Source organism: Vulpes vulpes, chromosome 14, assembly GCF_048418805.1.
Source record: "Vulpes vulpes isolate BD-2025 chromosome 14, VulVul3, whole genome shotgun sequence".
In the NCBI taxonomy this organism is placed as follows: domain Eukaryota; kingdom Metazoa; phylum Chordata; class Mammalia; order Carnivora; family Canidae; genus Vulpes; species Vulpes vulpes.
In genome coordinates, this window is record NC_132793.1 from 27,293,144 (window position 1) to 27,316,395 (window position 23,252).

The window sequence follows — 23,252 nt, forward strand, 5'->3', positions numbered from 1 at the left end:
GAGTGTGGAGCCTGACACGGGGTTCAACCTCACAACCCTGAGATCAGGACCTGAGCCAAATCAGATGCTTAACTGACTGAGCCACCCAGGTGCCCCAGTTCTTCCTTTTCTTAAAAGATTTTTTTTAAATCTTTAAAAAAATTATTTACTTACTTATTTGGAGGAGAGAGCAAGCAAGAGCACAAGCAGAGGGAGGGGCAGAAGCAGGCTCCTTGTTGAGCTGGAAGCTCTACTCGGGGTTCCAACTCAGGACCCTGGGATCATGACTTGAGCTGAAGGCAGATGCTTAACCAACTGAGCTACCTAGGAGCCCCAAAATATTTTAAGTAATCTCTACATTCAAAACGGGGCTTGAACTTACAACTCCAAGCCCAAGAGTTGCATGCTCTACTGACTGAGCCAGCCAGGCACCCCTAGTTCTTTCCTTTTTAATGCTGAAGAATACTACATAGTAATAAAATGACATGGTATAGCTATACCACAATTCAACCATTTGCTCATTGAAGGACATTTGGGCTTTCCCCAATTTTGACCTATTACAAATAAAGTTGTGTTCATGTATAGATTTTCGTGTGGACCTAAGTTTTAGCTTCTCTGGGATAAATGCCATATTCCTGGGATTGTTTAGTATACATGATAGCGTTTTAAGAAACCTACAAACTAAAAAACAACAGTCTGGCATTTTTTTCTTTAAAAAAGATTTTACTTATTTTTTTGACACAGAAAGAGAGCACACGCAGGTGGAGTGGCGGGCAGAGAAAGGAGGAGAAGCAGGCTCCCCATAGAGCAGGGAGCCCAATGCACGACTCAATCCAGGATCCTGGGATCATGACCTGAGCCAAAGGTAGATGCTTAACTGACTGAGCCACCCAGGTGCCTTTTAAAAAAGAAAAAAAAAGAAAAAGATTTGAGGGTAGCCTGGGTGGCTTAGCGCCACCTTCAACCCAGGACCTGATCCTGGAGACCCAGGATTGAGTCCCACGTCAAGGTCCCTGCATAAAGCCTGCTTCTCCCTCTGCCTGTGTCTGTGCCTCTGTCTCTCATGAATAAATAAAATCTTAAAAAGAAATAAATAAAATGAAATGAAAATTAAAAAAAAAAAAGATCTGAGAAGAGAGAAAGACAGCTTAAGTTCGGGAGGGTCAGAGGGAGAAGATGACTCCCCACTGAGCAGAGAGCCTGATGCAGGGCTTGATTCTAGGACCCTGAGATCATGACTTGAGCTGAAGTCAGACACCCAATTGACTGAGCCACTCAGGCACCCCAATCTGACATTTTTCAAAATGGCTGTGCTGCTTCATGTTCCTGCCAGCAATGCATGAGACTGAGTTTCTCTGCATCCTTGCCAACATGTGGTATTGCCACTATTTTAATTGTTCTAATAAATGTGTAAGGAATTTTTGAAAATAGGAGAATGTCAACCCTCTGTTCAAACCCTGCATAAAAAAGCTCTGCACCTTCAGAAAAAAAGGCCTGGCAATGACCTTTAGGTTTTACATGATCTGGTTCTCTTTACCTTGCAGATCTCATTTCATTCCTCTCCTCCCTGTTGATTTTATTTGTTCCAACATGCCATGCACTTTCTTGCCTTAGGGCCTTTGCACCTGAGATTTCATCTATCTGGGACACATTTGTTTTTGAGATTACATGGCTGGTTCCCTCAAAGTGTCGTTAAAAATGTTACCTTCCCAAAGAAACCTTCCCTTTACAACTTTGCTTAAAACCACAACACCCTCCACCGTTCCCTATTCACGATTTACTTTTCTTCCACATCACTTTTTTTTTTTTTTAAAGATTTTATTTGACACAGAAAGAGCACAAACTGGGGAGCAGCTGGCAGAGGGAAGAGAAGCAGGCTCCTTGCTCAGTAGGGAGCCCCTTACAGGGCTTGATCCCAGGACCTGAGCTGAAGGCAGATGCTCAACCAACTGAGCCACTCAAACACCCCGACTTTTTTTTTTTTAAATAAGAATCTGAGAGCAAGCACATGCGCGTGCATCAATTGGGGAGAGGCAGAGGGAGAAGAGAAGCAGACTTCCCTCGGAGCAGGGAGCCTGATGTAGAGCTTAATCCCAGGACTCTGAGGTTATGACCTGAGCTGAAGGCAGATGGTTAACAGACTGAGCCATCCAGGAGCCGCTCTTCCACATCACTTAACTTTCTATCCCACCAGCCTCCCACAAATACAAGCTTGCTATGGACAAGAATTTTTTTGTCTATTTGTCTCACACATACATCCCCAGTCTCTTGAACGATACGTATTATATAGTTTGAGTCTAAAAGAATATTAACTGATGAATAAATCAGCTATGTCCCCAAAGTCTATAATGGATAGCCATCACTGCCTATAAAAGGTGGGCTTGGTAACCTTAAAAAATGGACTATAAAGCCATGTGGTCAGTGCAGGTCTATTAAAGCATCTGTAGAGTTTAGGGGCCTCATGACACTTGTTAATAAGCAGCAGCATTTTCTGAGTATCTTATCTACATTACAATTATGTAATAAATTAAATTTTATTTTAATAAAGTATAATTCGGTATACTTAATTCTCACAATAACCTAGTGGTACACAAAGCAATATTATTATACCCATTGTATAAGTAAGAAAAAGGAAGCAAATGAGGAGAAAGCAGTTTCCCCAAGAGACTAGTTATTTAATAAATGAAACCAGAAGCCAGCTTTCCTGCCTGAAGCTAATGTTTTGTCCACTAATTGGTTTCCTTCCTTCCTTCCTTCTTTTTTTTTTTTCTTTAAAGTAATCTCTATGACCAAGATGGGGCTTAAAATCACAACCCCAAAATCAAGAATTGTATGGTCTACTGACTGAGCCAGCCAGGTACACCAAATCTGTTTCCTTCTTTATTTTTTTAAAGATTTATTTATTTATTCATGAGAGACAGAGAGGGGGGGGGGCACAGACACAGGCAGAGGGAGAAAGCAGGCTCCATGCAGGGAGCCTGACATGGGACTCGATCCTGGGTCTCTAGGATTACATCCTAGGCCAAAGGCCGCGCTAAACTGCTAAGCCACCCGGGCTGCCCATCTGTTTCCTTCTTGACAGTATTCTTAGCAATAGGAATACTGATTTCAACATTCTGATTTGTTAACGAGTTCATTCACTTAGCAAATATTTATCAAGTGCTTAATAGGTACCAGTGATCATGACAGATGCTAGGAATAAAGTGTTGAAGATGAGGTGATAACTCTATCATACTAATAAAAAACACTTGGCAGTCTATCGCTTTACCTTTCTGTGCTCATGATCAATCATGACATTATGGGGCTTCACATCTCTATGCATAATTCCCATGCTGTGACAATAATCCAGGGCCTGTAGGAGGAATAGGTAAGAAAGAAAGAGTTAGTGTACTGGAGTGATAGTCTTAAAGCTTTCTAACTTTTTCCTCTATAGTTTTCCTAGCCTCACAATACCCATGGGAGTCAGAGTTAGGACAATCACTACCATGTTATTCTTCAGAGACCTGTTCAAGATCCTATAGTCAAGCAAACTCAAGTCTCTGAACTTCACGTTCTGTTCCTACCTGTCGTTTCAACATTGTTTCTGTTAAAAAACACCCAGTGTGCAGCACATCACTGCCAATCTCTCCCACTTACCCAAAGGCTGGATAATTTTCACATAGGACCCTCAGAAGAAAACTGGTCTGTACTACAAACCTTTCATTCAAAGAACAATAATCTTCTACCAGTTAAGAGTCCACAATAGAAGTTGGCAAACCGTAGCCCATTGGCCAACTATGGCCTGCTGCCTATTTTCATGAATACTGTTTTATTGGCGCCCAGCCATACCTATTTGTTTGCATATCGTTTCTGGCTGCTTTTGTGTTACCACAGGAGATATGAGTAGCGTGAGAAAGACCCTATGGCTCACAAAGCCAAAAATTTATCCATGTTACCTAATTTATGACATCAAATCTGATTTGAAAACTATGTCCAATCTCAAACTAAGGTGAACTGAGTAGCATAACCTTTGGGGTTTGCTAATTCCAGCCTTCAAGCCAGCGGATGTCACTAGCCAAGTTTTTTTGTGTTTGTTTGTTTGTTTGTTTGTTTTTACAGGCCAAGTTTTTGTCCTTCTTGAAGGGCAACTTGGGTTCCTATGGTTCCCAGGACTAGACAAGTATATCCCTAACTTTGTGAGGTCCTGCTTGCCACAATATTGCATGAGCCAATGGAAATATCAAATATCTCTTCTAGCATAGTCTCTTTAGGGCACTATTAAGGTTCAAATGCAGGCTTTATAGCCACCCTCATTTGGTAAGAAACTACAGCCACCTCTTAGCAATTTTCTCATCTATAATGCTGATCTTAATGCTTACCAGGAGCAAGATAGTGATCCCACTTTAGAAGTCAAAGTCCACTCTAAGTAAGCAATCTCTAAGCAGAGATTTACATAATCCTTAGGACAATGACCCTTTTTTTTTTTTTTTAAATTTTTTTTTTATTTATTTATTATAGTCACAGAGAGAGAGAGACAGAGGCAGAGGGAGAAGCAGGCTCCATGCACCGGGAGCCCGATGCGGGATTTGATCCCGGGTCTCCAGGATCACGCCCTGGGCCAAAGGCAGGCGCCAAACCGCTGCGCCACCCAGGGATCCCGACAATGACCCTTTGAGGGCTGCATTAGTTTACTGTTTTACTTGTTGAATTTTAAGTAAAATAACATATACCAGAAACCAGCATATCAGAAATTATTTTTGTAAGTTTTCATAATTTAATTGTAACTTTCATAGGAGCACAACAGAAATTACAAATATTTTTTAAAGTATCAGCTCACTTTTAAATGTTTCTAAATCACATTCCTACTAGACTCTATTCCATAAAACCACAAGGGTTCTGATGCTATTAACTTACTAAATCTTATATGGAGAGGCTCCTTCTTCTTCTTCTTTTTTTTTTTTCAAGATTTATTTATTCATGAGAGACACAGAGAGAGACAGAAAGGCAGAGACAACAAGCAGAGGGAAAAGCCAGCCCCATGCAGAAAGACCAATGTGGGACTTGATCCCGGAACTCCAGGATTATGATCACGCCCTGGGCCGAAGGCAGGTGCCACACCACTGAGCCACCCATGGATCCCCCGAGAGGCTCCTTCTTTTAACATACTTTCAAAGGTAATTCACTGGCTTTTCCAGTTAATTGGACTATTTAACAAAAGGAAGATCAAACTAAAGACATTTAGTATTTTCAGGTTCCCTTACCTTCAGAATCTCATACATGTAAAATCGAATATCATAGTCTGTTAACGTCTGGTACAATTGCTGTTAAAGACAAATGCAACATTTGAGCCATGAAATAATGCTAATGGGAAGGCAATTCTCATCTTTGTAGTAATTCAAACTAAGATTTGGCTCATTTGACACTGTTCCAAGGTCTGTCTGTTCACCAGTCTCTGCTTCTCCAACAGAAAATATGCTTTTTAAAAGAGATACTTTGGGTTTTTAATCCTATACGTAAAAGTGAACTTATTTAAACTTGTGTTGCTCAAGCTATAATGCACTGTTGGGAATATACCAATTTATATATGCAACATGCATTAATGTTATACATTTGCAATTTAGTCTGCTTTTCATTTATCTCCAGACCTTTTCATACAAGGCATTTTGGCCTCAGTAAGGTATTAACCCATCTTTGGCTTACATTATAAGCACTGTGGGTCACTAGTGGGTATGCAAGATGGCTTGCTGACAAATCTGTCAATTTAACAGAACTATTCCTGTCCCAATTTGAAAGTTAACTCCAAATGACTATCATGTATCCTTTCCAGGTTCCAAAAAGTTGCAGATTTTTAAATATCTACATATTGTTAAATGTTTAGTGAGAGCCTATGACAGTTTTCCTTGAAGTTATCATTCTGATTCTAAAACAGTTTTTTCCCTTTTTCCTCCTCTCAGCAAGTGATTCACAGGATTCACCCATTTATTGATACATAACGTTCTTAATCCTAGACTGGTACAAAGGCCAAGTCAAATAATACCTTTACAGCTTGTAAACCAAGAGAGTGCCCACATTCCTCTGCTATACTGGAATTGAGAATGTTTCAAATAAGCAGGCCACTGATGGGGTGGAAGTCAGAGATCTGTTGTTGTAGAGGTCTGTATTATACCAGAATTTATACTACCCTTTTGCATCTCCCCCCACCCCCTTCATTTTAAGATCTATAGCCCAGAGTTTCTGAGGAATCCCAAGGAATAAGCAGTCCTTGCTTGTACATACACAATACATTCCTTCTTGAATATAGTTGTTTTAAAGTGAAATGCCTTACAGCCAGAGCCTGACTAAACATGTGTTGTGGCCTTTTATTAGGTTTGACATCTGTATAATCTGTCAAATGAATGGTAAACATGGTGAAAAGTAAATGTATTGGTAATTAAGGAGCCCCAAATGAATGAAAGAGCAAAATACCAAGATGTTAAAAGCAGACACCACTTGTACAGCAGTTTCTCTACCTGAAAACTTAGCACTGTAAGTATGAAAAGCTGTTTTTAATTAAGTTAGAAGGAAGCTCTTCTAATGGTAACATCACTAAGAGGCTTTCTATGTGGTCTAAAACCCCAACACCTTGAAATGGTTGGTTATATATTATACCTTGAAGTCTGTGTTGTTTACGTGTTCAAAAACCAAGGCAGGGGTTCGTGACTAGGGGAAAGAAAAAGAAAACACACATTAGCAACAGCCCTGGCAGCTTTAGTGGGCGCAATGTTTGCAGATACTACGTGGTGAATTTAGTAGTCCTCGCCTCAGTAGTAGGAAACCCTCTACTGCTACATGCCCTCCCCACTCTGATCACCACCACACTTAGGTCATTTTTGGGATGGATTTCAAACAGAAGACATGGAGCTGAAGTCTCACCAGGCTCTAGGCAGCCCGACAATGCGCCCATCGCCCATCGGCATCGGACCTGAGTTTGCAAAATGGATTAACACATTTCAGTTTCCAGTGCTATCAGTCTCTTAGCCTAGAAGAATAAGAAATAGTCTGTGGGTGGAGGTCTCTTCGAAAGAAAGACCCAAGCTAGTTAAATGGTATAACTGATTAAGCACTTTTAAAGCAGGACTTAATGATAGAGGGGGGAAAATAGAGGCCAGTTGTGCTATGGGTCAAACACCACCTCAGCCCTAGTGGGCCTTGCCAGCGCCTACTATACTCACCACAGGGTCTTTTACAATGTCTGCCAGTGTGATGATATTGGGACCGCCTCGTAAATTCTCCAAAATCTTTATTTCACGCTTGATTTTCTTCTTCTTTACTGGCTAAAAGGGTAAAAGTATTAGTGAAATGATTTCCAAGTATTTCAATATGTAGTATAATTCATAAATGGCTTACTTAGGAGTTCTTTGAAAGAAGGATATGTGTCAGTCTCATCTCTGAACCCCTTCTCCTAGCCCTGTGCCAGGTATTCTGTAAGTACTTAGCAAATGTTGAATTGAAAGAAAAAAAAGACTTTCATCCCAAACACCAGACCTCTGCAGAACCAGCATTTAATTCCAGTTGTTAATCTTAGTATATTAACTTTTTAAAACTATACAAAAACTAGGAATGTATATGGTAATACTGAGACATATCTTGTAAACATCTCTTTGTCAATTAGGATAAAGCATGAGCTCTTTCCATTCCTTCCTCTAAACACCCTAGGGGAGCCTAGGTGGCTCAATTGGTTAAACGTCCAATACTTGGTTTTGGCTCAGGTCATGATCTTAGTTGGGAGATTGAACCCTGCCTCAGGTTCTGTGTTCACTGCAGTCTGTTGGGATTATCTCCCTCTCCTCTGTGTATACTCTCTCTCCCCACCTCTAAAAGATAATAATAAAATCTCGAAAAATCAAAAAAAGTCCCCACCCTACAGAGGGGAAAGAAGTCAGGACCAACAGCAGGGATACCCAAACCATCTTTGTGCAGTGTAACTTTATGGGTTAAATGTGGCCTTGAAGTGAGACTGCCTAACATGAATGGCACATTTATTACCTGCTGGCTCTGTGCCAATGGGCAAATTAAGTTCTCTAAGGCTTTCATTATGGGTAAAAATAATCAACAAGAATATATATATTCTGAATCGGTTGGGACATAATCCATAATATCTGTCTAGTTTCATCACCAATATTTCTATAAATGAACCCTTTCCTCCATTTAAAAAAGACCACTCTACAGAGTCCCATGAGTAGATCTTCCATGTTCCTTTGTCCACAACCATTATTTCTACATCTGTTCTCATACAGAAATCCTTTTCATTCTTCTGAGGAAGGCTTTGGTCCAACTCTATCTCCTCCACAAAGCCTTCCTTCTAAATAATCTAAAATAGTGTTGGTCCAAAAGAAATGCAATGCAAGCCACGTGTGTATTTTAAATGATCTAGTAACCACATTAAAAAAGTGAAAAGATGGAGATCCCTGGGTGGCTCAGCAGTTTAGCGCCTGCCTTTGGCCCAGGGCGTGATCTTGGAGTCCTGGGATCAAGTCCCATATCAGGCTCCCTGCACGGAGCCTGCTTCTCCCTCTGCCTGTGTCTCTGCCTTGCTCGCTCTCTGTGTCTCTCATGAATAAATAAATAAAATATTTAAAAATAAAAAAGTGAAAAGAGGGGATCCCTGGGTGGCGCAGCGGTTTGGCGCCTGCCTTTGGCCCAGGGCGCGATCCTGGAGAACCGGGATTGAATCCCACATCGGGCTCCCGGTGCATGGAGCCTGCTTCTCCCTCTGCCTGTGTCTCTGCCTCTCTCTCTCTCTCTCTCTCTGTGACTATCATAAATAAATAAAAATTTAAAAAAAAAAAAAAGTGAAAAGAAACACACAAAATTAGTATGTTTAACAAAATATATCCCAAACCTTATAGCCACACATGGCCCATGTCTGCTACCCTAGACTATGCAGGTCTTTCCTAGGGTGTCAGTCACCTTAGACTACTGATACACTGCATGTGATTCTTAGAAATTGCTGTAAGTATGTATCATCTCTTCATCAAAAAGATAAGTGGCTACTAAACCTCATGATCAACAGTCACCTTGATTTTTAAACATACAGATTCCCAGGTCCCACCTAGAATTGCTGAATCAGAATCTTGAGAATAGAGCTAGACAGCTATTCTTAGATAGGAACCTAGGAAGTATCCTAGGTTGATAATCCAGGTCAAGGAACTACCAAACCATACCGCAAAATCTTTTAACCTTTCCTTAAGTCCTAAGCACCTGGTACAGAACACAAGCAAGCAGGTCTTGGATACAGACCATCTTCAAAATCTGGCTTTGTAGCTATGCAGTTTTGGGAAAAGCACTTATATGTTTCTGAATTTAAGCTTGCTTTGAAGAACTATTGTAACATAAATACCCAAGTTAAAATGGAGGCCAGTTGAAAGTGGACAATAAATGGAAACTGGTGCTAATAGAGACTACCACAGTCCACATCTAATTCAATTCACAACTCTTAGCCTTGCTATTAGAACTCAGTACACTTACTGCGAAGCAGGCTGATCAGAAGTTTTCTCTTTTCGCTTCAACTATCAGATCTCTGTGATCTGCTGGAGCATCTGGGAGATCTTTCTACCCTCCGGGAACTAACCATCAATCTATCCCGATTTCTACTAAATCACTATTTCTCAACTGCCGGTTTAAGTAAAAAAAAATTTTTTTTATAGAATCCTTAAAATCTATAAACTTACAAACCGGTTTGTGATAGACTAGGCAAGTGACTTAAATTTAATATGATCAATGCAACTATTCTGTCTTAAATAGGTGGGAGAAATTAAAAAATTTAAAGTGTTTATGAATGGATTTCATCTATACTTATAATCATCTATATAATTACAGTAAAATATACATTACAATTAGGAAAAGACTGAGCTGAAAACAATCTTGTCAGTCCCTAACTCAAAACCATCAATAACTCCCAATAACCTTGAAGAGATATACATTAACTTTTAAGACTGGAAGGAAATGCAGAGATGATCTTTTCCAGGTGACCACCAATTTAATCTCCCTTTCCAAGCTCACCTCCCAAGTATGATCACTCAGTATCTTCCACATGAAACATTTCACTCGTTTCTTCCTATTTCCTTATCTTGTGCATTCTAAATCATACCTCCCCCTTCTCCACTTCCACCTACACCTACTCAAATCCTCCTTCCATTCAGGGCCTGAAAATAGCTCCTGGGAGCTTTTCCTAACTACCACCTTCTTCTGAACTGTGAAACCTTTTTTATGACTCTAGATAACCTATCACTTTAGGAGTGCATGGGTGGCTCAGTTGGTTAAGTGTCTGTCTTCGGCTCAGGTCATGATCTCAGGGTCCTGGGATTAAGCCCTGCATCGGGCTCCCTGCTCAGCGAGAAGATTGCTTCTCCCTCTCCTTCCTACTCATGCTCTCTCTCTCTCAAATAAAATCTTTAAAATAAAATAACCTGTTACTTTATCATATCCTTTTCCATATAAATATCCTACAGTTAAACAGAATTTCAGCCTCCAAAGTACATTTCTATATATAATTTATTTGATCCTCACATCAACTCTGAGAAAGTCAGGGAAAGCAGGATTATCTCATTTGTACAGATAAGCGAACACCTTAGATTGGTTAAAAGGACTGTTAAGGTTAATTACTTTTAGAGTTTGAATTAGAATCCACATGTTCTGATTTCCAGCCTAATTCTTTTTTCTTTTTAATACTTACTTATTTATTCATGAGAGGCAGAGACCTAGGCAGAGGGGGAAGCAGGCTCCCTCTGGGGAGCCTGATGCGGAACTCGATCCCAGGACCCTGGCATCACTACCTGAGCCAAAGGCAGATGCTCAACCACTAAGCCACCTAGCATCCTCTACATGTGGTAACACAAATATCAATAAACTTTCTGGTTCCCAAAAGGTGTGCCATGGCACCTCAGCAAGTTCATAGACGCTCTATGAAATTTTCAATTTTTGAAGGAAATACCAATCAACACCCGATATCCACCAGAAACAGAGCATACTATTAGCTTGAGGTAGCTCATAGTTTCAACATTAGATTGCACTACATTTTTGTGAAGCTGGGTTTTCAGTCGTTGCTATGATAAAAAGCAAACACTATACAAAAATCAATGTTGAAAAGGAGGGATCCCTGGGTGGCTCAGCAGTTTAAAGCCTGCCTTCGGCCCAGGGAGCCTGCTTCTCCTTCTGCCTGTGTCTCTGCCTCTCTCTCTCTCTGAGTCTCTTGTGAATAAATAAATAAAATCTTAAAAAAAAAAAAAAAAAAGTTGGGGATCCCTGGGTGGCGCAGCGGTTTAGCGCCTGCCTTTCACCCAGGGTGTGATCCTGGAGACCCGGGATCGAGTCCCGCGTCGGGCTCCCTGCATGGAGCCTGCTTCTCCCTCTGCCTGTGTCTCTATCATGAATAAAAAAAAAAAAAAAAAAAAAAAAAAGCTGAAAAGGAAATGAAGCTATTGGTGTCCAATTTATGCCAACATTTGAGAAGCTGTGCAGTGATCGACAGGTTACATATCCCAATACTAATCAATTATGGTTATATAAGGATAAAAGTATTACATAATTTTTAAATCTCTAATATATAACATTTTATGTTTGTTTAAGTTTTATTTATTCACAATAAACACACAGACACACAGACTCACAAGAGACACACAAAGAGAGACAGAGACATAGAGGGAGAAGCAGGCTCCTCTCAGGGAGCCCGATGCAGGATTCAATTCCTGGACCAGGATCACACCCTGAGCCAAAGGCAGATGCTCACTGCTGAGCCACCCAGACATCCTTGTATGTAACATTTTAAATGGCACCCATGTCAAAACACTTTGTTATCTGGACATAACTACTTAAAAGTTACTGAGACAATATGGGTGGCTATAAATTGAGAAAGCCTGGGAACCTCTGCTTATCAGTGTCAAATATGTATACGTTCCGATGGCAAGGAATTATATGCTAAGTTCCTAACATATGATAGTGCAGAGTACAGTTATAACTAACTTAGAAGTTGCATATTGGTAGCCCATTGGCCAAACCTGGCCTGTAGAGCTTTTAAAGAAACTCTTGAGGGCAGCCCTGGTGGCTCAGCGGTTTAGCACTGCCTTCAGCCCAGGGCGTGATCCTGGAGACCTGGGATTGAGTCCCGTGTCAGGCTCCCTGCAAGGAGCCTTCTTCTTCCTCTGCCTGTGTCTCTCTCTCTCTGTGTCTCTAATAAATAAATAAAAAATCTTTAAAAAAATAAATAAATAAAACTCTTGAGCTGGGATGCCTCAATGGCTCAGTCGGGATTGAGCTTCACATCAGGCTTCCTGCTCAACAGTCTGCTTCTCCCTCTGCCCCTCCCCTTGCTCGTGCTTGCTCTCATTCTCTGTCAAATAAATACATAATAAATATTACGTATATTTTAAAATAAATAAATTCAACAATCTTGAGCCAACATTCAACTATATATATTTATGTATTATGTGTGTATATATATATATAAATTTCTACTTTTTTTTTTTTTTAATTTTTATTTATTTATGATAGTCACACAGAGAGAGACAGAGAGAGGCAGAGACACGGGCAGAGGGAGAAGCAGGCTCCATGCACCGGGAGCCCGACGTGGGATTCGATCCCGGGTCTCCAGGATCGCGCCCTGGGACAAAGGCAGGCGCTAAACCGCTGCGCCACCCAGGGATCCCAAATTTCTACTTTCTTTTTGCAAAAGAATATCAAGTAATACTAAAATTGCACTACTGCAAAACAATTATCAGCTAGAGCTAGAGCACATGCAGAAGTACCCATCACTCACATTCCCGAATCATGAGTACTGACTGCATGGATGGCACCAGCCTGCCACTTAAAGGTCTGCATTTCTGACTCCTCATCCTTACACAGAAGAGGTAACAATTTCTCGAAAACAAAAGGATGGATTATAACTAAAAATCTAGGGAATCAGTATTAGGTAAGACCTAGGAGAGAGAAGATCGAACCTTTACTCCCTTCTTCCTCCACAATCTAGCTATATGGCTTGAATCAAATCACTTCTCTTGCTTCAGTTTCCTATCTGTCAAATAAAGAGAAACTCTTCTATCCACTTCACCAGACAATAAATAAAAGTGTTAAAGCACTCCAAAAACCCTTTCAAATGCTACTTGAAAAAAAAGGTATTAAAAAAAATTTTTTTAAGTACGATTACTTAAAAAAAAAAAATCTAAATTCCAAACACCTCTGAAATGATAATCTTTCTCTTCTTATACTCACCTTGAGAATTTTAACAACAACTTTTTCATTATTTGTGATGTTGATGGCTTCAAATACTTCACTGTATTTACCCCGGCCTAATTTTCGAACCAGCTGGTAGTCATCTTGATTACTGTGAACAAAAAGAGTCCAAGTCACAATGATTTTAAAAGTTCAAAAAGTTCAAACTATAAGGCACTAATTAACTTTAAAAACTCTACTATCAGGAGGAGTAAAAGAAATAAAAGGTATTTCAAATAATACCCAAATTGGTTTCTTTGTATTTTAAAAACTGGGTCATTAATTAAAAATGTATGTTCCAAATCCTAGAATTAGAGAAATTTAAGCCTTTTAATTATTCTGTCAAATCCCAAATTATTTCATTTCTACTGGCATACCACACATAGCTAGCTTATACTAGGGTTTGTTATGTGTGTTTGTGTCCAAAAACAGATAACTTTCCCCTGGATAATAATTTTTATATATTCCTGTCCTCTTGTGCCTGGCCCAGTGTTGACACCTAGGAGAAGTCAATACGTGTTGTAAGAATATTTCAATTCAGCCACACTTTGGAAGTAGCTGATTTTTAATGGGCCTTTCTGCAGTTAAGTGGCTTTCAAACATATAAGCTTGACCTCACACTTGTCCTCTAAGGCAAGCCCTGAGAATAGTCCATGTAATGGAGTTTACAAATCACATCACATATCATAAACCATAGTTAGGGGTCCCTTCCTTACTTTTGCCCATATTCCTTGACCACTTGCAAGATCAGAGGTAAAAAAAATAGGGGAAATGCCAACATTTTTTCCCTGCCTCTAATTATACCTTACATGACTTTGCTTTAAAGAATGACAAACATGGTCCATTTAATAAAGCCTAAATTCTATCTACTCTTGCTGGAGACAATGAAAATCCAAGTAACAAACTAGCCATCCATTTTCCTCAAGCAGCTAAAAAGAAAGGGAATGAACAGACAAGGCAAAAGGTACTAAGGACAATGGACAATGTATTAAGGCAGATCTAGGGCAAGGAAGCTCTTCGTTTTGGTTCAATTCTCCTGTGGGATGGGCTCAGAAAACAAATGCAAGCAAGCAAATAATAGCACCATGCCAAAACCTTGAAAGGGTGGTTAATGTTATTTAAGCAGAACTAAGTGCAAAGCACTCAACTTGAAGAGAATGGTTGAAATTTTCTTAACAAAACACAGGTATTCCTAGAATCTAAAGCTTGTTATATGGAGGGAATTGTTAGATTATCAATAATGACATTTATTGATACTGCATTGCTGGTTCTTGATGAATCTTTGAAGCACACTGTGCTTCTCTGTGCAGACGTAATGTACTTACTGTTAAACATCATGGCACCATCAGCATTACACTACACCCTTATGCCAATTTTGAAGACTACCTTTAACCACTTACAAGTTATGTATATCACGTGTGAAGAGATATAAAATGTAACATATGGGAACTGTAGCTTTATGCATTTTCATAATGCTTTCTTTTGCATTTGATGTCAAAATGCTTTTATCACAATAAGTACAACCTGATCAATTAAATATACGCATGCTGGGACAAGAGATGCAAACATCCAAAAGAGACTGCACAGAGAATGAGCGGCAAACACAGCTATTCAGGTAGACTGCAACTGTTCAAAATGAAATTTGGGTGGAATTCCATGCTACACATAGCTAGCCTAATGATCAGGGCAAATGTTGATAAGGGTTTAATTTTGCTTCTATCAGAAAGAGGACATCTTTCTAGAGAGCCGTTTCATCCTTCAGTATCATGGGACAACATTCTCTGACCTCAAAAATACTTTATGTAAGAGTTGGGTGTTTTTCAAGTCTCTCAATTATTAATTCTCACCAAACTGCAAAGCCCTTAGTTGAGATGTTGAGATAAGCTGACAGTAACTCTTTACCAGTCTTTTATCCAGAATATATATAAGTCCAAGGAAAGAATAAGAGATGGAAATAGTTTTTAAATGATAAGCCCATCAGAGCTGTTAATTTGCCAAAGCAATACCTTGCTTCTTCACAGCAGAAGAAAACATAAATCAGGTCTTTTTTTTTTTTTTTTTAATAAATCAGGTCTTAATCTTGAGGATTATAAATGCACAGCCAGGAAGGATTTATGACACAAATTACTCAACAAATCCACAAGAGTCAGCCCTTTGAGCAAGGACAGTAAAGTAAAAGGAAACAATTACCCCCACTCCACCACGTGTGACTCATAATCCCAGTACTCTCGGGGTCTGTGCGTATTAACATCTGTGTAAACTCTGGCCCTGCTTGGCACGGGTCCCGACATGTCAGACAGGTTGGCGAACGAAGGTGGACTTGATGTTTGGAGATCTGGTGGTCACTGTGTTCAGAAGCAGCTGGGGGTAAGACTTTGTTTCAGACCTGTTTTCTTTAAACTGCAAACACAAAATGCATAAAGGCCATGGAATTATTTTTAAAAACATATGGGAAGAAAAAAATTATAACAACGGCTTCAAATATACCTCTGGCTCTTCTACCTGTTAACCAATAAGTAGATCCCAACTGTGTTAACCACAATGTTTCCTATAACTTGGAAAGAAAATAATAATAAAAAACCCAAGAAACATACTTAAAATTAAACTAGCTCTAATTCTATTCTGCAAAGTAGCTTGTTACCTCCTTATCTAAAGTCTGGATGTTTTTTATAAGATTGCCTGGAAAGGAAAAATGGCATCAAGGATAGACTCAACAACATTACTACCATTTATACAATCCACAGAAATTACTGGCAAGAAAAGCTTTCTATATAACTCAAGTAGCAAGGTTTAAAGGCTCCAGAATAGTGGCAAAGCCGGGGGTACAAATAATTGAACGGATTCTTATGGTTGATGAAAGCAGGAAGGGAATAAAGACATGTTCTCTCATATATCAAAGTTTAATATTTTTTATACTGATCTAAATCATTTGGAGAACCTTGTACAATAATCAGCAGGTCCTTAATTACCATTTGAAAGACACAATTTCATTATATTTAAAAACAAATAATTTCCTCTTGATTTAATACAGGAGCAAGCTTAATAAAAACTGGTAGAAGACAGTAATACATTTGCCTGAACTAATATGAAATTTGACACAGAAGGGAAAGTGTTGAAATTTTAGAAACATGCTTTCTACCAAATTGGTAAACTAAGTCTATCTAATAGGTAAACTGTGATGTCTTCCCAGACCATTCCAGTCTCTTTATCCCCTTTCAGCGATTCCTACAGCATTTGCTGATTCCCTTTACTCTGCATTTAATTAAAGTTTTACTGAGTCTCAAGGAAGCCTGGGTGGCTCTGTGGTTGAGCATCTGCCTTTGGCTCAGGCATGGTCTTGGAGTCCTGGGACTGAGTCCCACGTTGGGCTCCCCTGGAGGAGCCTGCTTCTCTGCCTATTATGCCTTTCTCTCTCTCTCTCTCTCTCTCATGAATAAATAAATAAAATCTTAAAAAAAAAAAAAAGTATTGAGTCTCCAGATTTCATAACCTGAAAACAAATCACCTATTCAGTTTTCTGGCCCAGACTGTGTAACCTCAACTTAATTATAAGGAAACATTGGACAAACAGAAAACGAGGATGCTTCAATAAAAAAGGGGGGTATACACTGAACTAAAAAATGTCAATATTATAAAACATAAAAGGAAAGTTAGAAGAGACGGGACTATACATATTGTCCTATACCTAGACTGTATCCCGCACTGGAGTGGGTTAAATGATACAAAAAAATCATACTATCAAAACCTACTACCCCATGGCAGATAGCCTCTTCTCTCCTGCCTGCCATTCCCTTGCAGTGTATTCAATAAATTTTTATCTCTTTAGGGGTGTCTGGGTGGCTCAGTGGGTTAAGTGTCTGCCTTCATTCAGCTCAGGTCATGATCTCAGGGTCCTGAGATTGAGCCCCAGGTTGGGATCCCTGCTCTGCTCCTCCCTCTCCCCCTGCCCCCACCCCCCCAATGCATGTGCACACGCTGTGTCTCTGAAATGAAATCTTTAAAAACAAAAACCTATCCCCTTTAAAAAACAAAAAACCCAAAAACCAAAGCAAAAAAACCAAACACACAAAACTATCAGATCAAATGACAAAACATTTAGATGGTAGATTAGATGTACAAAAGTGTACATTCACCTGATAAAACAAATGGTGTAAAAATATAAAACGTCACAATAGGTAGGGGCACTTGGGTGACTTAGCTGGTTAAGTGTCTGCTCAGGTCATGATCTCAGGGGTCCTGGAATCAAGCCCCATATTGGGATCCCTGCTTAGTGGGGAGGGAGTTTGCTTCTCCCTCCCCCAGCTCCTGCTCTCTCAAATTAATGAAATCTTAGGAAAAAAATACAATAGGTGAATCTGAACAAAGGGGATGCAGAAGTTCTTTGTACCACTCTTATTTTTTCAAAACATGCTATTTATAAAAAGTGTAGTAATACATAAAATTTACCAATTTAACCATATTTTCTTTAAATAAATACAAAATAGGGACACCTGAGCGGCTCAGAGGTTGAGCATCTGCCTTCAGCTCAGAGTGTGATCCCAGGGTCTGGGATCTGGTCCTGCATTGGGCTCCCTGTGAGGAGCCTGCTTCTCCCTCTGCCTATGTCTCTGCCTCTCTGTCTCTCTCATGAGTAAATAAAATCTTTATAAATAAATACATACATACATACAAAAATAATAGGAACTATAGCTAACTCCCCACCTTGGAGGGCCAAATCATGGGTGGACGTGACATTACAAAACAAGACTTCATTTTTTTAAAAAAGATTTTTATTTATTCATGACACACACACACACACACACACACACACACACACGCACAGGTAGAGCCACAGGCACAGGGAGAAGCAGGCTCCATGCAGGGAGCCCAACGTGGGACTCGATCCCGGGTCTCCAGGATCACGCCCTGGGTTGAAGGCGGTGCTAAACTGCTGAGGCACCCGGGCTGCCCAAGACTTCATTTTTTCCTGGAAATCACCTGAGTCACATGGAAAACATTCCCCAACTCCCATTTACTAGTTCATGTACCTATCAGTCGTATCATCCAGTGTTCCTATGCTTTCTTAAGGCCTTGGCATTCTCTGTGAAGAGCAGAGCAAGACTATTCACTAATGAAACTCCTGAGATTTCCAACTATTTGTGACTGAACCTTGCAGTTTTGTGCCTCATCAGCTGGGACCTAATTTATGAACTGGTGGACAATGATTCTCCATTGGGAAGACTACTAGCGGTTTTGCAGCACCCGAAGAGGTGCTTCACTTTACTATCATGCATACCAAATAATGTGTTTATAGGAAGAGTTGTTCATATGAATTTCAAATGGTTGGCCTTCATTAATAACTATACCAGGAGAAGAAATTTGAGAGTTCTTGAACTGTACCTCAGTAGCCTCAGATAAATACAATGGTGCAAAGAAGGATGGGGGAGAGTGATAGGCTGGGGATAAAGGAGGGATGTCAAAGGAGGAAAGGTAAGTCATCAAAGGTAAACATTATTTTATTCAGAAAGAGTATTTCACTTACCACCTCTGTAAATGTGTACAGACTAACATGAAAGAAAAGGATGGCCTAAATTTCTCAATAATTGGTTGGTTCTTTCATATATTCCTTCCTTTGTCCATCTCTTAAATATATGAACATCTATAAAAATGAACTATGACAGACCTTGGGAATAAAAGTCAGAACAAAGGTGAGACAAACATGCCTTTAAGGTTTTATCTGCAAGACTAAGGATAATGGATACTCACTGAGGAGTTTTAAGCAGAAAAGTGACCCATATGTACATTTTGAAAAGTTCACTTTGGCTGGGTGTGGGACAAGCAGAGGAACAGATTTAGGGAGAAAGAAAGCTGTTAACAGTAGCTTATGCAAGAGCAATGATGAAAGCTTGACCTATGGTGCTAGCAATGGAGAGCAGTGCACAAATCTGAGGAAGAAAATTTATGGTATAAAATCAATAGCTCTGGGTAGACTGGATAATGGGGTTAGAAGTGGGAAGTGACTTTCAGATTTCTGGCTAGAGATGTTTTTAAAAATGTATTTTAGAGAGAGAGAACATGAAAAAGGTGGGGTGGAGGAGTAGAGGGAGGAGAGAAGCAGACTCCCTGCTGAGGGCAGGGCTTGATGCAGCGCTCAATCCCACAACTCTGAGATCATGACTTAGGCCAAAATCAAGAGTCAAAACACTAAAGCCATGGAGCCACGCAGGTGCCTCTAGAAAGACTTTTTGATACCATTCATGGAGACAGAAAACATTCTTTTTTTTTTTTTTTTAAATTTGTGTTTTTTTTTTTTTTTAAGAGTTTATTTATTTATTCATGAGAGACACACACAGAGAGAGAGAAAGAGAGAGAGGCAGAGACCCAGGCAGAGGGAGAAGCAGGCTCCATGGAGGGAGCCTGACGTGGGACTCGATCCCCGGTCTCCAGGATCATGCCCTGGACCCAAGGCGGCGCTAAACCGCTGAGCCACCCGGGCTGCCCGACAGAAAACATTCTGGAAGAGAGCTCACAGGTCAGGTTTTGGATTTATACTAAAATAGATGAGATATTAAAAAGGATACTGAATAAGCAACCAGATATTGTTAAGTCTGGAGCTAAAAGAGTCTCTCAGCTTTAAATATCTAACCCTCCCAGCAATTCTATGAGGCAGACATTTCTATCCCTTATCTACAAGTAAGAAAACAGCCTAAAGGGCAGCTCCGGTGGCTCAGCAGTTTAGCGCTGCCTTCAGCCCAGGGCATGATCCTGGAGACCTGGGATTGAGTCCCACGTTGGGCTCCCTGCATGGAGCCTGCTTCTCCCTCTGCCTGTGTCTTGCCTCTCTCTCTCTGTCTCTCATGAATAAATAAAATCTTAAAAAAAAAAAAAAGAAAGAAAAGAAAACAGCCTAAATAAGTTCAGTAGTTAGGGCAATGAATATCCAGGAGAGATTTGGGATTCAAAGCCAAGGTGGCTGGCCTAAAAGATTCAAGTCCTTTCATTCCTATAGAACTTACTACTTTGAATTTCATGTAGTATAGTCTTCAAATCTTAATTTCCTTATTAGATACTTAGCTCTCTGAGGTCAAGATTCAGGTCTGATATGTCTTTTGACTTTACAGTTCAAGGCTCTACATCTTATAAAATGTTCACTAAATATTACTTAATGATTAAATCAAGATTGGCTTATTTTCAAAAAATGAAATGAACTTGAAGTCTGCCTCCAAAAGCTAAATTGTGTCCATCTGGTATGCTAGGGGAATGGGAAGACCAACTCAAGGGCTCTGGAGTAGCTGTTCCCTTGGCACACGTGTTCTCTCCTAGAATTATAGCTTCCTCTGTTAAATAACAGGGCCACACTTAATATTTGTCTTTTTCTCCCCACAAGAATTAAAACAGAATACTGGAGAAACTTAATTTTAGCAATTTTTACACAGAGCTTGTTTAGAAGCTGGGGCAGGGATGCCTGGGTGGCTCAGCAGTTGAGTGTCGGCCTTCAGCTCAGGGCGTGAGCCCCGAGTTCCGGGATCAAGTCCCACATTGGGCTCCCTGCATAGAGCCTGCTTCTCCCTCTGCCTAGGTCTCTGCCTCTCTCTGTGTGTCTCTCTCATGAATAAATAAATAAAATCTTTAAAAAATAAAATAGAAGCTGGGGCAAGTGTCTGAGTCCTAAATATCCTGAAGGTCAATTCTCCTATCTAGTGTACACAATACAAGCATATCATGAGAAAATCTGACTTATGGAAAAATATGAACTTTCCCAATAATTTCCATTTTAAATGATCTAACTTCATCCTTACTGTTCTCATGTACTTGCATAAAATGAGGTGTAACTTTATTGGTTAATGATTTCATAGGACTACTTCTACCTAAAAAGCCTTCAGTCTGTCTCTGAAGACATGGCTATATTTTGTTTCTTTAATGCTTAGCCTAACAGAAGCCAATTAATCAACTGAAAAGTTTTCTTGTTAACAAAATTTTCCCAAAAAAACAAAACAAAACAAAACAAAATTTTCCCTACTAAAGTCAGACCACACCTACAATCAAAGCCATATGGCTCTGCTCTGTTTGTCCTATTCTTTAATAAAATACAAGGAAATGAAAACTCCATCTAATCATAAGGTTAGGGATGCCTGGGTGGCTCAGTGGTTGAGCCTCTCTCTGCTTTTGGCTCAGGGCATGATCCAGGGGTCACTGAATTAAGTCCCACATCGAGCTCCCAGTAGGGAGCCTGCTTCTGTCTCAGCCTCTCACTCCCTCTGTGTCTCTCATGGATAAATAAATAAAATCTTAAAAAATATATACACAACAATAAGGTTAAAATGTGTATTACCAAAATCATATCTGCTAAAATATGTTTATCTGCCAAAATGTTTATCAATATAAATGGAATACAGAAATAATAAATTGCAATAAAAACTCCTCTTGCCCTCCTCAACGAATCCATCTTTCCCTCTAATCTCTTCTACTCCCTATTTGTTTTTCGACCTGGCAACTGAATAGAAAATTAGAGGTTTAGTAAATGGTCCAATACCAGAAAACTACATGTCTGATTAATCATTTATGCCAATGTATTTTTTTTTTAATGTTTCAGTAACACTTCATTTACAAAATCAGGTTACATGCTGGATTTGGGCCAGTGAACTATATAGACTGTGCCAAAGTGTGTTTATATAGATGAATTCCCTAGTGGAACTGGAGAAGATTATTCTGGAATTTTAAATTTAAAAAGTTAAGTCTGCTTTTAAATGTTTTTTTTTTTTTTTTTAAATGATAGTCAGAGAGAGAGAGAGAGAGAGAGAGAGAGAGAGAGACAGGCAGAGAGAGAAGCAGGCTCCATGCACCGGGAGCCCGACGTGGGACCCGGGTCTCCAGGATCGCGCCCTGGGCCAAAGGCAGGCGCTAAACCTCTGCGCCACCCAGGGATCCCTGCTTTTAAATGTTAATACAATTTTATTAGTTCTTTTAACTCTAATGTTTATTAGAGTCTCCATCTTAAACACACACACACACTCCTATCCCTAGATCAACCATAGTGAATGAACAAGCTCTCACAATCATCCAGACAGGGGAAAGAAAGATTTCTATGTAAAGAATGAGGAATGTGCTTACTCTGCACTAACCACATGATTTAAGACTGCTTGTTCAGAGGAAAGGCAGTTGTATAAGGAAAATAACACCTTCTCAGCACTGCCGCAGAGAATGAATTCTTCCTAGCAATCAGGCAGCATAAACTGGCAAGAAAAACAGGATTTGTACAATAAACTCAGGGAGAACAGAACTATATACCTGCACCTTATAGAAGCAAAGACAAATTATAGAAATTTGCTCTTTCCCCTTTTTCATTTAAAGATTTTTTTATTTTTAAATAATCTCTATACTCAACATGGGGCTCGACCCCCAAGAGTCACATGCTCCAGAGACTGAGCCAGCCAGGCACCCTACCTTTTCCCCTTTCATAGTGGCATTGCCCAGAAGGCCAAATGAACACAAAAAAGCAGCAGTTAATACTACCTGCATTATTTGTTTCATGTGTTCATAGTTGCCCTTAATTCATCATTCTTCCTTTCAAATCAAGAGCAGAATGTTCACTCAGTAAGCATTTATTAAACAATTACTATGTACCAGGAAATGAGTGCCAATTGCCAGGAAGGGATGCTTTCCTTAGGCCCTGGAGAATAAAGAGAAACCATCTATGCCCTTGACAAAGAAAATAGACCATCACAATATCCAGTGATCAGTGCTTGAAGGAATTAAGTCAGGGTGCTCTGCAGGCACTGAAGGGGATTTAAGTCACCTACCCATTATCATTCATTCAGTAAATATTAATGGAGTACCTGAAACGTTTGGGGAAAGCTGCCAGGGGGGGAAAAAAAACATTAAGCTTAGTTTTGAAGGATGCATAGGAACTATTCAGATGAAAAACAGTAAAACAAGAAATTGTAAAGCACAAGATTTTAAATAAGAATTGTAAAGACCTGTAACAAACATTATACCCTAAAATAACCAAAGGCTGGCACACCTTTTCATTCCCTGTAAGTACATCAGATCAACAACCCTTTTATAACTGA

General features: G+C 39.7%; 1 protein-coding gene across 2 annotated transcripts in view; it reads right to left on the reverse strand.

Annotated features, from left to right (window-relative positions):
• CSNK2A1 (casein kinase 2 alpha 1) overlaps positions 1-23,252 on the reverse strand; it is a 61,197-nt gene that overhangs the window by 13,500 nt on the left and 24,445 nt on the right. Inside the window, exons 2-7 of one of the 2 annotated variants that reach the window (XM_025986067.2) lie at positions 15,394-15,603; positions 13,204-13,315; positions 7,170-7,271; positions 6,607-6,657; positions 5,220-5,279; positions 3,248-3,331 (exon numbers count right to left, since the gene is read on the reverse strand). In XM_025986067.2, coding sequence (XP_025841852.1) covers positions 3,248-3,331; positions 5,220-5,279; positions 6,607-6,657; positions 7,170-7,271; positions 13,204-13,315; positions 15,394-15,494 — 510 coding nt within the window. In that variant the 5' untranslated portion in view covers positions 15,495-15,603. Of the gene's footprint in view, positions 1-3,247; positions 3,332-5,219; positions 5,280-6,606; positions 6,658-6,870; positions 7,272-13,203; positions 13,316-15,393; positions 15,604-23,252 lie in introns of both variants that reach the window. The other variant, XM_072736174.1, reaches the window with a different exon arrangement.